The 14367-nt window shown below is 48.6% G+C and overlaps 1 protein-coding gene across 3 annotated transcripts in view; it reads right to left on the bottom strand.

Moving 5' to 3' along the window:
• Positions 1–932: 932 nt before the first annotated feature.
• Positions 933–14367, bottom strand: part of CHCHD6 (coiled-coil-helix-coiled-coil-helix domain containing 6) — a 110627-nt gene continuing 97192 nt past the window's right edge. For 2 of the 3 annotated variants that reach the window (XM_065845614.2, XM_065845615.2), the window contains 2 exons: positions 5358–5420; positions 933–1451 (listed from right to left, as the gene is read on the bottom strand). In XM_065845614.2, the coding sequence (XP_065701686.1) occupies positions 1428–1451; positions 5358–5420 (87 nt within the window). In that variant the 3' untranslated portion in view covers positions 933–1427. The remainder of the gene's footprint in view (positions 1452–5357; positions 5421–14367) is intronic. The other variant, XM_065845616.2, reaches the window with a different exon arrangement.

The following is a 14367-nucleotide window of genomic DNA, read 5'->3' as shown; positions in this document are numbered from 1 at the left end:
TCGGTGTCTCTGCAGAACTGAGCTATCCCAAGCAGATCCCAAAGTCAGCACGGCAGCAAAAGCCCACCCAGAACTGCTACAGACAGATCTGAGGGCACCAAGTGCCCAACGTCAGCTTGGAAAACTTGTCCTTCCTCCCTTGGGGACAATAAGTTTAACCTGGATGGAGATAAAAAGGTGGAATTTTTGCAAAGATGAGCAAATATCGCTTCTGAGGAGGAAGAGGGTTGTGGCATCAGCACTCCGCGAGAAGGAAAGGCATTTTGTTGCTTTAATGAAGATGTAAAGCACTACGTTGGTGCCTAAAAGAAAAGGAGACGAAGCAGAATATAACACAGAAAACAATTCTCAGCCCCCCTCATCCATTTTCATAAACAGTGCATTAAACTCTGACATGACCTCCAAAAATCCATGTTCACATCCTTCAGAAGCTGTCAGACCCAGTCAGAGAGGACACCAACAGCAACCGCTGCCAGAGGAAAAGCTTTAGCCAGAGAAAGGGAATCAATTTACCAAGCCAGACCTGCTCCCCCGGTTTGCTGACAGGTCTTTTGCAAATCTGCCGCACTTACCTCTACGAGGATGAAATGTCAGACAACACAGGTCCCGCTGTCCCTCGGCGGGGCGAGGAGAGGGCTCAAAACTGAGCACAAGGCTGGAAATAACAGTAGTTTATGGCAGACAAAGGCTTTTTCAGTATGATTCACCAACACCAGTTCCCTTCAGCCAGGCCTCCGCACTCCTCCAAGTGCTTTCAAATAAGCCAAAGTCATTCAGCCCGGGACCGAAACGAATGAGTTCTGTGATTTATAAACTGTGACTTCAAATATTTCTATTCCCCACACTTGTTGGGAGTTTTTGTTGGCATGGGTAGGAGGCAGAAAACAGCAACGAACAAACTCGTGGGACTGAAAGTATCTCACAGCACACGGTGACCATTAAACACTTTATTGTTTAGGAGGGAACCTTGGAAGGGAAGAAACGCGCCTGCTGGTGTAACCGATGGGAGCGTGCTAGGAACAATGAATCCTAACAAGCTAATCAGGGTTACTTCCAAATACTTTGGACCCCGTTCTCCAGAGCAAACGGACAAAGATAACAGCTCTTGGAACTCAGATGTGGATTGGTGAAACCAAAACGCGCACAGGGTGAACCAGCTGTGCTGGAAGCATCTGGGGTCAATACGAATCTTTACATTGTAATACAATAAAAAAGAAAACGGTGGCATCTCCCTCTCCCAGAACCCCCCTCCCAACTCCAGAAACATCCAGTGAGTGATACATGCAGGCAATTAGAAGAAAAGCCATGTCGGCGTCTTGGACCGCAAAGGGCAGAAGGCACCAGGTTTGGTCAGTGTCTTACAGAAGCATGCTGGGGCTTCCAGGGGTGTCTGTGGTCCCTGTCCGCTGCTCTTTGGTGGGTGATGTTTATCCAGAATTAACTAACAGCTCCTGGAGGAGAAAGGAGACAAAAGAGAACGTAGCAAGTTAATTATGCAGCTCTTGACATGGGACAGGATCAACGGTAAGAGCGAGCACGAGATGGGAGAGGAAGAAAGACAGGGACTCGGAGAATGCACAACTCCTGATGTGTTTGACAGCTTCTACCCTCCTAAAATTCAAAGTAAAATCACACCTGCTTTGTCCCCAGCAACCTCCTGGTTGATACATTCTCAGATCCTACAGGCATCTGCGTATGAGCTGTTGGCTTCTGAGGGGTAGAAAAAACAGGCGGCTTTTGACCCTTTTAGGATGAAGATTGCAGAGCCTACTATGGCCTCTTCTTATTTTTATCTTATCGCTCCTATAAAGTCAAATAAACCAAACCAACAACGCCACCAGCAGTGGATGAGAACACAGTTGGCACCAGCTATAGCCCCTCTGCCCCCGATGATCCAGGGTATCGACGTTGGACCCGACTTCAAAACCTGGGTAACCAGCTCTCGTGGATCAGTAACGGCGTCTTTATATCGATGAACTGCTGAATCACAGAGGGTGAACCCATCGACACGCTACTTTTTTTATCATGCTCTGGACAGGGGAAGTTCCATTTTGCAGAGCAGACGGCACTTACCCACGTTTAGAGGACCCTGCTGAAGACAAGTTTGGAAAGACAACTGAAGAGCGAGCTGCATGTGGCCTCACCACCCATTTTTACCAGGGCTGGATTGGAGCTTGGTTCTACTCTGTAGTCCAGCCTTTCCTAGGAGAGAAGCTGTGCTTTCCTGGATGTGAATCAGGAAGGAGAATATCACCAAAAACTGAAGGTAGCACACTCGGCAGTACCTGTGAGGAGTGAGGCTGTGATTCTGCACAGCAGGCCGATATTCGCTGCTGAACACCTGCAAGCTCAGCAGATTCAGTCTACATTGACCATGCATCTCCAAAGACAGCCCCATCTCTAACAACAACGAACTGGAAAAGCTTCAAAGGACTCGAGAATAAAGAGAAAATTGTTTGCCAAATTATTTAGACAAAGCTTATCTAGAAATCTGACACACCAACCATCAATATTACTCAACTGACTCTAATTTCCCAGGTAATTTTTCTCATCATTAGTGACTTAAGGGCTTTGCACAGAGCAGTACATTTTAAAAACTCCGATAGCACTCGCACAAATTGTCACGAGCCAAGCAGCAACAACTCGCAATCAATTTTGCAATAAAGTAATTTGCTGTATTCACACTGTAACACCTCATTGAAGTGTCGAGGAATGTTACATTTTGTGAAAAAGCCACTGATGTGGCCAATCTGTGGTTAACCCGTGCGGAAGATAGTAAAACCTTTTCTTTTAAATAATTTTAAAGAATATCGTAATAACACAATTTCATGTTCAAAATCATAACTAGATCTTTGTACTCATTCCAGGAGAAAATGCAAACAGCCAGCGCTTAAACTCAATCAGCTCTTTCCAGTCCCCATGGAGCTGGGGGCTCACAAACCTTCCTCATGCCAAAAACATCAGGTTCCACCTCACCCTGGGTGACCAAACTTTCTCAAAACCTCGTGCACAGTGAGCACTGGACACTCGGCACCGATGTCCTGCAGGGACCAAGGGACGCTGCCGTGACCAAAGGATGCAGGTGACGATAACATCGATCAGCCCACACTGCTCCTGATCCAATCACATCTAAGACCAGCCTGTGCTGGATGGAGCAACTAATTCATAGAACCACAGAATCATTTTGGTTGGAAAAGCCCCTGAAGATCATCAAGTCCAACCATTACCCCACCCCTGGCACTGCCCCATGTCCTGAGAACCTCATGTCCGTCTGTCCAACCCTCCAGGGATGGTGACTCCAGCACTGCCCTGGGCAGCCTGTTCCAATGCCCCACAGCCCTTTGGGGAAGAAATTGTTCCCAAGATCCAACCTCAACCTCCCCTGGAGCAACTTGAGGCCGTTTTCTCTCATCCTATCACTTGTTACTTGGGAGAAAAGCCCAACACCCTCCACCCTCCAACCTCCTTTCAGGCAGTTGTAGACAGCGAGGTCTCCCTTTCCTCCTCAGAGGCACGGGGAGCCCATGAAGGATATGGGGTTGGCGTTTCTCGGGAACCGAAGCACCCCCGGTACACAACAGCCTGCGCAGAGGTGGCTTTCCCCGGCTGTTTCAGACTTGCCTGCCCAGATGCCAACCCAGACCCCGCGGCACAGAGCACCACCATCCCAAACCCTCTCATACCGCTAAAGGTTCAATTTACAACAGAAGCAAAGCCAGAGTCCAGTCCCTGGTTGGGAACCCGCGCTGCTCTGCATCTTCTGCAGAACCCACCGTGTGGTGCAGACACAATTAACAGCTAACGAGGTTGGAGAACAGAGGTCTCCCCTGCCAGATCCCGCAGGATCACCAGCAACGCTCACTGCACAGCGCAGGATCCATAGGCTTTGTGGTCTGTTAGCCCATCGGTTAAGTCTGCACTGTGTAGAATATGCATATAATCGTTTTCACTGTTCCTAGGCCATCAGTTTATAAACCTGTGGCTAACTACTTAAAAGCACAGTTGCATCGATTTCATGCCTCACATGCTGTGTAATAGCATGGAAACATGCCATATCTTTAAGACTAAACCCATTCTTTGCTAAGCCAGCCATTTACACCAGCGTTTTAATTCCACCTAGCATTGCAAGCATACCGATGCAGACCTGGCACCCCTTCATTTCCTTCCAGCCTGGAATCCTCCCTGCAAGATGCCACCGGCTTGCTACAACACTTACCTGGAGCAGAAAGAGCCAGGAAAGGGAAGGAGAAGCCTTTACCTCTCCTACCTGACCTTACCATCGCGTGTGCACCAGACAGGTTGCATATGCAACAAGTCCAAGCAGCTCGCAATCACAAGCTGTTCCCGCATGACAAGATACTCGCAATTAATCAAGTTGAGGCTCAACCTGAAGAAGTTTGGTAGCTCATCACAAAATAACTGCCCCATGGTTGGTGTTAGCTGGTCTCTGCTGCAGCCGTAGCAGAAGAACCACTCGCTAAACAAGCAGCCTCAGAGCGTGCACCGCACACTCGCTCTGATGAGAAGGAATGGTGTCCTCGCACAGGGAAGATTTTTAATGCCACTGCACGGCAGGTAGGCACCATGTTCCAGTCTCTATGTGCTCCAGCCCGGCGCTTCTGTGTATGAATAGTGTCCACACAAAGGTGATTCCTCAGAGCTGTGGCTGCAGCACAAACAGCAATGGCAATCTGTTCAGTCCTGACAGCAACCCCAGCTGGAGGGTGTGCAGGGCTCACCTCTATGCCTCTCCTGGCAAGCAGGACCCACTAACCCATGCTCTTCCATCATGGTGAGACCCCGCCTAGGAACCAACAGCGGTCAAATTTGGCCGGCTGCTCAGCCAACACAGCCCGTCGCTGTGCAGCACACGTGGGGAAGCCGGTAGCTTTCCAGTTCTGGCTCCAGTTGAGTGAGGAGAACGGGTCGAGCTCTGCAAGTAGATCCACTCCACACATCTCACCCGGGTTGAGAAGGGAGTCCAGTCAACACCTAACACCATCCTTCTGTAACGGAGCGCCGAGGCCTCAGTTCCAGCATCGGGGCAAGAAGTCTGCAAGATTTTCTAATGTGTCGCTCTCTCTTCCTCCCTTTCCTCCTCCATCCATCTGCATCCCAGCGCAGGAGCTCGCAGCATCCTCTCCGCCTCCCGCCGTGGCCGGCCAGCTCTGCACCGCGGCTCCCGGCCAGGGCAGGAACCTCCCTCCTTGAAAGCCCAGATCCCAAAGAACTTCCTCCCACAGCGTTTGCCAGAGACCCTGTTTGCCAAGCCTCAGCTGTGCTCAGACTTATTTATCTAACCAGCCTTTAGTCTCAGGGGGTAAACCCTGCAAGTTTTGCTCCAGCGAGTGTCTTACCTTTGTTCTAATACTCCTTTCAGCAGTCGCGCCACGGCGCTCGCACATCTGGGCGCTGCGTAGCTATGAAGAAATCAGAAAGCAGATCCCCATGATAAATGACTCGGCACATTCGGAGTGTCAATGACAAAGTAGAAATTAATCTCCATGGTTCCTAGCTCCCTGCCGTGTGCCGGCAGCTCTCTCCAACCCAGAACACCTGTTGGCGCGCACCAGAATGCAATAACACGACCGCGCAACTTTTGTCTCAGTCTAGGAAGAGACACTAATGAAATACAAAAATCCTGACCTGTCCTAAGACGGGTGTTCAAGGCCTTTCCACTGGATAAGGCATTTGTTGCAGGGCTATTAGCACCCCAAAGTGCTGCAAGGGACATTGGAGTCACTGTGGTTTGATGTATGCTGTAGGTATTTTTTGGTTATGTGCAATTTGTTCTGTTACATTCTGGGTATTGGCTCTTTTGTGGAGCAGCTGTGCTGACTAATGGCTCACAGCACTTCTGTGCCATATAGTTATTGCACAGAAAAGCCTCTGTCTCTCTCATCCTTCAGGAGTCCAACAGTTGCTGTCCTTGGGTTTGGAATAAGAAGGGGCAGGAGCATAGCCTGGCAGCAACGAGAAAACATTAATTCAAAAAGCTATGAAGAGAGTTTTGTTTTCTCTCTTCTCTGTACTGGCGTTAATAGCTTTGCAAAACGGAGAAGTTCACCCGATGACTTCTTGGCTACTTCCCCAGATGGCGCCTTCAAAGTTGGCTTGACAGCAGAAAAGACGCCTTTCAAAAAACTCACCAGACACATTGTCAGAACACCCCAGAAAGTGCTTTCACGTGGAAGTCCCCTGGTCCACACACCCCACCAACAGAGCGCACGGAACAGAAACAGTTTTTCTGGCTTCCTCTCCCCCCTCCTCACCCTCCTTTGACTCAAAAAGAGCCAACACGCTGTTTGCTTTGCTCTGCTTTGACACCTCCCATCGCTCCGCATCCCCCCGCGAGGAAGTTATTTACCAGCGCAACTAATTTCTAGCTGTTCTGAGACTCACCTGTTTGTTCATGCATTATAATACTGATTTCCTCCAGACAATTGTTCTGATCATCGCTCTAACTCGCAGAGAGCTCCCGTCATCCGCCTTGCTTAACAGGAAAACGTTTTTGCCATTGACTGAGCAGCTCTGCACTCACCAGACTACACGAAAAAATCATCCCAGCTGGGGGGCCGCATCTCCCCGCTGAGCCCGTAGCCCCAGACGTCGCAGTAGGGAACGCGCTCGGCGCTTTTGATTTGGGACGTGTGCTAGAAAATACCGGGGCCAGGAGGAACAAACAGCACTCCACAAAGGGCCGCTGCTGAAAGGATGGCTGTTAATTAATTGGCATACAAACCGAGGGCGGTTTTTTGTTCAATCAATGTTAATTGCATTTAATCTCGTTCTCACCATTAAGAAAAGCCACCAGGCCAGGCTGATGTTGCTGGTGCCTGACACGCGGATTCCACCCACGTTTGGGAGGCAGGAGGAGAAAAGCGGTGGGAAGAAAGGAAATAACCCTTCCTCACCCCTTCTGCATCACTGCACAATTTCATTGGGCCTGTTCCATTATTTAAACAATTTTTGTTTTCCAATAACATTACAGAGGAGCTCAAAGGATGAAAATCAGACACGGAGCATTTCACTACTAGTTATTCTTGCTCTCCTGGGTACCAGCTTAGGGCTTTGCTAACCTGCACAGCCCTGCCTATTCTGCTTCTGTAAAGGACTGAAAGACAGAAAAATCTCTTATGTAAAGTGGTGTCTGCTTCTTAGTCCCAGACTGGTCCCAACAGACCTGCCAGTGCTGCTCAACATGAGCTGCAAGCGCTGCCTGCCACCTCCCATCAGCTCCAACAAAGTCCTTCTCCTCACCTCAGCTCCACCACGTGCCCAAGGATGCTGAGGTCCGTCTGTCTCTAACGTCTTGTAACGCAAAATAATATCTGCTGTTAAACAACCTCTGACCAAATTTGCCTTGTAAGTTAGAGCATGTTTGAAGCCTGAACTTCCCAGGTAAGCCACAAGTGGATCCGCCAGTGATTTGGCTCTGATTTGGGGACTGTGCTGCTCTGCCCGGCCACCCGCTCGGGGAACGGGAGCGATGCTCCCAGAGTCGGTCCTGGAGCCAGCAGGGCGGCTTTTGCAACGCAGAAAGCCCAAGGCAGTAGATTTTATGGGCTCGTCGCTTCTGCGAGTGCCTTGTGTTATTCCAAATCAGCATCAAGAACAATAACAATCGAGACCGGGCTCTGTCGGCGCCTTTTCCCCTGTGGCAGCACACACCGCTTGCCCGAGGCCGATGCTGTAGTTTATTGTAGACTTCTGTTATCCCTTGACAAGCGTCGGTCCCGTTGCTTCTCACTGACAAGCGTCGGTCCCGTTGCTTCTCATTGACAAGCGTCGGTCCTGTTGCTTCTCATTGACAAGCGTCGGTCCCGTTGCTTCTCACTGACAAGCGTCGGTCCCGTTGCTTCTCACCGACAAGCGTCGGTCCCGTTGCTTCTCATTGACAAGCGTCGGTCCCGTTGCTTCTCACCGCGTAAAGTGGACACATCACGAGTGCCGTGAAGGACTGGCTGAGTTTTAAGTGGTCTGAAATGGCTCCACTAGGCTCGGTCAAGATTGCTTTAAAATCATTTCCCATTAGGACTGTGACCCTCTCTCTTTACAGCCAGCATAATGACTCTACCTCAGCGGAAGATAATTACATCCCGCTATCTATACACATCAGAAAGTCGGCACTACAAACACTACGGCGCCTTTCTGGAAGGAGCGAGAGAAGGCAACACAGGAGGAAAAGGAGATAACGCTGGATGCCTCTTCATCCCGCAACTGGAGCCACCCCAAGCGTTTCTTGAGCTCGTGGATTAGCCCCTGGGAGGGATAAAGGGATCCAGAAGGCACAGAGTGTTTCTAAAGCAGAACAACGACAACTTGTACAAATCCAGCTCTGGTTTTGTGAGGATTAAAAGGAACTTCACCCAACTGTGAATATCTATTTCCAGAGCCAAAAGGAATGGCAAACCACTTACTGATGCAACAGTATTTCATTATTTCAAACTCTAAGCTCAACGCTTCCAAAAATTAAGGATAGGCAACAGTCGTGTTATTGCTGGGGTTTAACTGCTAAACTGCCGAGCCGTGCTCTGAGCACAACGTAATGAAACAGTATATAACGCACAAATAAGGGCAACTTCTTCCTACTCTCATTCCTGCTCTTGCTACCGGCCCCCAGGATAATCAGTGGGAAAATGAAAGGGAAAAATAAACCCAGAAGCCAAGAGATTTTGAATTAAGTTGTATAAATGACCTGTTACCTCCTAACACAAGGAAGAAAGAAATGCAATAAATACTTGCAAAGCCATTCCAGTATTTTGGATTAAATGGATTACAGGAATGGAAAGTACATGATGCAAGATGTTATAAAACAAGACGCCAGGAAAGTGCAGGAATTTGAATCAGGCTGGCAAATGATCCCTGCAGACTATTGAGGAAAATTAATAGAGAGAAGGGGTAGAGAAAGGATACAGTAAGAACAGACTGATGAACACTGTTGTTAGGACCTGTAAATTCAGGATGTCAGACTTCCACTTAAATCTGCTTCAGGCCTGGAACAAAAATAACAAACCCTACTGCTAAAAAGCACTAGAAGTAAAGTCAGCTATGCCAAGCCTTATTTCAGGATAGGTTTCCCCTGTGTATCCCTTAAGATTGAAGTTTGTGACTTTAATTATTCCTGGAACATTGTGTATACGGGGATTCAACGCAGGGATTACTAGCAGGATCCTTGTTATAAGTGCCACTTCTCAAACAAATTACACTTCACTGAATGTCAGCAACATACACAAGAAAACAAATTAGATAAAGGCAGCAGGACGGCAAGATACAGATCTGGCACAAGGAAATTTCACAAGGTCACCCAGAAAAATAAAGACACTTAGAACATAAACTCCTACAACGTTTCCAGTTCCACAGAACATTAAAGCTCCACGTGACCCAGACACAAACACCCCTTCAATACACCAGTGACTCCAGTCTGAGAGCGAGCCTGGCTGAGCCGGCGCTCTGCTGAAGAAATGCTGTCAGAGCGGGGGTGGAGGAGGAGATGGGAGATAGAAACAGCAACCCCAGTTGTCCTCTGAACCCCTGGTGATCACCCCATCCCACCCCCAGTCGAACGCAACAAACAGGGGACGCCAGGCAGGGAGGTTGGCACTTGGTTTGGAGACAGAGCCGGCAGCTCCTTGCCTGCAGGGCTTCTTCACAAGCCGATCCCATCCTTACATTAGGCATTTTGCCTTTCCAGATCTACATTCTGGAACAGACCATTAACCTGCACCGGTTCTAACGAGCGTGTCGTTAACTCTGGGAATTTCCATGGAGATGGAAGCACAGGAAAGCCCTGTCCTTGGGGAAGGCGCAAAGAGCTGCTATGAACGCTTCTCAACTACGGCACCGGGCCATGGAGATGAGACCTCAAGAGTGGTTGTTAAATACTCATCCTGGGGATTTCAGCCATCACTTGAGTGTTACTAAACCCAGCCCTTTCCCAAGCCTACAGGGAGGTAAGCCCGGCCTGGAAGGCACAAGCAGGAATCTTAGGTGCTGTGGTCAGACTCCTCCCAACTTTACCCAGCAGCTGTAAATAAATCCTCACCTCGGTTTCTCTTTCTGTACAGAAGAGTAATGCTACTTACCAACCACACAGAGCTACGGTGATTATTCACCAGCGGAAGATGCTAAAGAAATGCAGGAAAAAACAAATAATAAAAAAACCCCACACAGCTCTCAAGGGATCTCACCTTTGAATTTAGGCTTCAGAGGAAATCTGGTGCTCTGTCTTGTCCTGCACTGCATAAAGATATTTCCTCTCCAGTTTGGGGTAGCACATCCACATTTAAAGTACAGCTCACTCCTACCTAGTCCAGCTTCATATCCCAAGCACAGAGGCAGGCAGAGACAACTTCTCCAGATATCCTTTTTCTATGCCTAATTCTATTTCTGCTCAGTGATACAGTGGAATTCCACGCAGAAGTATTATGAGCTTGACTGACTTTATTTGTTTAACAGTTCACATTTTCATTAAACTGTTGCTCTTCGGCAGCCAGCAATTTTATTTGTGTGATAGCCGTATTCATCTCACCCGTATGGGAGTAGATGTCGCTCTCCTTTTCTTCTGGCAGAAGAGGCAAAAATCAGCAATGATAGAGCCAAGAGAAGACTGGGAATTCTCCTGTCTGTTTGCAGATAGGTGTGAGATGGAACTTCTACCTGTTTTCATGAAACGTCTCTGAAAGACTAGACAGTAAAGAACCTATAGGTAGATTAAAAAAAAGCCAACCAAATGGTTTACTACCTCCACTGCCCAGGTACAAACCCAAAAACTGAAATATCTTTGAACAGAACCAGCCCCTTTGACTCAGCACTGCAACTGTTCTGCACCAGCAGCTTATTGCTGACTGAGCGTTTATGGTATTTAAGCATCAGATTGGAAAGAATTAATTGCGCGTCTAACTCTTGCCAATCTTTAAGTATCTTGAAATATCTGGTCCCAGGAGCTGCAAGATCTGATTGTATCACAAGGCAGAGAAGCCTGGTTGGTTGGCTCACACCGAGCCCCAGTTAGACAAACCTCTGCCAAGCTCAGGCAACCAGACAGAGAAATAACAGGCGCTTTTGAAATGTTAATGACCTGAAGGGAGACAGCCAAATGACTCAACCACACCTCTTAGAGGTTTCCGAAGTCACCGGAGAAACCCTAAACATTTCACTCTGTCGCTCCCCTTGCGCACCATCCAGCAGTGGGGAAAGCTGGGCCAGGAACCCACGGTCTGAGCAGGACAATGTTGGGTGTTCCTGGGGGCACGACACTCGAACTGGAACAGAGAGACCATGGAGATGTTCAGTCACACGTTTCCCAAGCACAGGCACACCCAGGCACGGTGCTGCGTGCCCAGCCCTGGACGCAGGAGCCGGCGTAGTCGGTGTCTCAGCAGGACAGATTTGTTCCGAGGAGCTGCCCACCGGCACTCCACACAACCGATGCAATTAAGAGAACGGCAGATAAGATGCCCTGCATGGATCTGCGCAAACAAAGGGAGAACGGTGAACACCTGGAGATGCGTCTTTATTTCTCAATCAATGTCTCCTCCTGTGTAAATTCCAAATCCTTCTTTCAAGATTAAAAACCTTTACCAAGCTCAGCATTTCTCTAGCTCCTTCCTGTCCCTTTCTCTCTTCAGAGGGCATACTGGTAGAATACCAGATGCCGGAATAAGCCACAAAATCCTCCTAAATAATTATCTCCCATCTCCTCCACTGCAGATTTATAGTCCTGCATCTGTGTCAGGACAGAGACTTGCTTCCATCTGTCTATAACGCACCCTTTACCAAGAGGACCTAAAGGTGGAATGTTGAATGGGAGCATTTGAAAACGTATGAAGAGACTGGAAAAGAAAGCGATGGTTTATAAGTGCGCTCTTCACTTGTCTTGTGGACGCTGCTCAAGTGGAGGGGGAGCTTTTTTTTGAGAAGAAAATATGACAAATGATGCTGGTCCCACCTTGTAATTGCCCTCGGTGTGCAGCGTGTCTGTTCATGACAGATACCAGCGCAGCTGCTTAGGTGTCTGTTTATCTGCTAGGAAAGTATTGTCTGTTTGGAACCAACTCATCCTAAAAGGGGGAGAGAGAAAAGGGATGAGGAAAGAGAGATGAGGGAGCTGTCGACTGGGAATACATCCACGCTTCTGCTGCAAAGGTTCTGGCAAAAAGCAAACGTCGTATTTGGTTTTAGCTACGTCCTCTCTTCCCCACTCCTAGACCATTCTCTCCTAGTGTCACTCAACACCTCTTTACACCCTCTTCCCACAAAGACCTCACCACTAAGAGACGTTTCATTTCATCCTTGCAACCTGTGGCAACAAAACAAGCCCACAGCCTTCTGCCACGGGTCTGTGCCAGCGCACGGGAGCTCGCGGGTCCCAACCTGAGCAGTTTGCAGTTGGAGATAGGTAAAACTGTAATAGAAAACAAAGCATGGAGGATGGGAAAAGAGAGAGAGAGATAAGGGGAGAAAGAAAGGACAAGAAAAAGCAATCAAAGGATATTTATATTTTGTGTTTAAAGAGACTTTAAGCAGGAACTTGCCAATTTTCTGCAGCCGGGATTAGAACAGAACAAACTCAAACACTTCGTCCTTCTGCAGAGCCCTCCGAGCAATTTCACTCTCCACAAAATGGCCAATATAGAAAGAAGCTCATAAATCCCCGTGACGTAAGTAACTTCACATTACTCTTGGGGAAACAGAGGCAGGGACAGATTCATTAATCCAAATAAATGAATCTGTGAAGCAGCCTGGATTTCTGAATCCCCATAAAGTCCCACACTGGAAACAGCACCCAGGGTCCAGTAATTTCCATGCCACGCTGCCCGGTACAAACAAAGCAAAACACCTGAACGGATGAGAACGTTTTTAGAGAAGAAAAGCACAGTCATTAACCACACCTGCCCTAGCCAGGTAGCATGCGTTCTTATTAAAACATGTTTTATGACTTCAAAATGCCTCCCACCATTCCACCCGGTGCATCGTTCGCACCGAGGACCAAGGTCACACCTGTAAGACGCCACCTCGGGAACCTGCTGAGTAGCAGAGAGCGGCAGGACCTGTCTGAGCAGGCGGAGACGTATTCCAGCGCTCAGCACCGCCCGGCTCGGCCTGTCGGTTCTACCCAAGCCAGCGAGGTTAGGGCTGGCTTCGATATCTCATCCTTAATCTGCAGCCCAGGCGTATCCTGAGAGGATGTTGCTATGGGCTGGTGCTCTGCTTAACGAATGCAACTTCCATGTGTGTCCAGAAGAAAGCTGGGTCTTTTAAAGCTATTTAGATAGTTACATATACACAAAGAACTTTACAAGACATTTATGCTAAAGAATTGTTAGAACCAGCACTGAATTGAAGACTTGACTTTTAAGATAAGCAACTCTCCCTTAATATTTTTTTATTGTGGGGTGGGGTTTCTTTGTTTTGAAAATAATGAAATTCCACATGTGAGATTATATCACTTAAATGTGTATGGTAGTTGCCATTACTGTGACTTAAAACTGAGACTTGCATTTAGAAAGCTCAGTATTTATTGTCTCCCCAAAACTGAAGTTCACGGAAAGCCTGGCTGTTCCCACAGGCGGAAGGTTAATCCTACCACCTCTTACCCACCATCACCCCACAGCCAGATCCTGAGTGGATCTATTGGTGGCCACCAAAGCACTGGCCCTGGATGATGCTGCCCAAAGGCCTCCGAGCCCGACACCAGCCAGACGGAGCTTTTCAACCAGCCTGGCAAGGAACCCCAGGTGTGCAAATGCACATACACACCCCCCAGCCCACCCCGCACGAGGGGACAGGCCGGTCACTCCATTTGCTTTTCCATTTGTCCCACTCTACTTACTGCAGCGCTCGAACAGACAACCTGCTCCCCTTTCATCTGCTCCGCGGTGGCCATTTCTCCCGAGCTGCCCATCATTTCCTTATCAAGCAGTAAAAACGTAGGATCACTGGAGACACAGCTCAGCCTTGCTGAGATTTCACTCTCTCAGCGGGTTGTAAATGCCCCTATAATGTTGGCTTTTTTAATCTTGTGTTATTATTACCCGCGGCTGCCATTCAGCCCGTTGAGAATAAAGCACCGAGGCTTTCAGGGCCCACACAATGGCTCTGTGCATTTGGACGAACAATACTCCTGTGTTTCAGCTTTATTGGAAACCGTTCTGTTGTGGGAGTCTGACCGCGCGCGTCCCTCCGCTCGGGCAACGCAGAGGAGCGTGCGCCTACCACTTCGGCGCTGATTTCGGGAGCACGTGCCTCCGCCGCTGCCTATGGAACCAACGTGAATGCATGCAAGCCTATGGAGGGACCGAAATACGAGCTTGCAGAGCCAGTCAGTCTCCTCTATAGATCAACAGGGGGGTAACAAAGCTGAAC

Source organism: Patagioenas fasciata, chromosome 10, assembly GCF_037038585.1.
Source record: "Patagioenas fasciata isolate bPatFas1 chromosome 10, bPatFas1.hap1, whole genome shotgun sequence".
Taxonomy (NCBI): Eukaryota; Metazoa; Chordata; class Aves; order Columbiformes; family Columbidae; genus Patagioenas; species Patagioenas fasciata.
The sequence above is the reverse complement of the archived record's forward strand: the minus strand, read 5'-3'. Positions and strand labels throughout refer to the sequence as shown.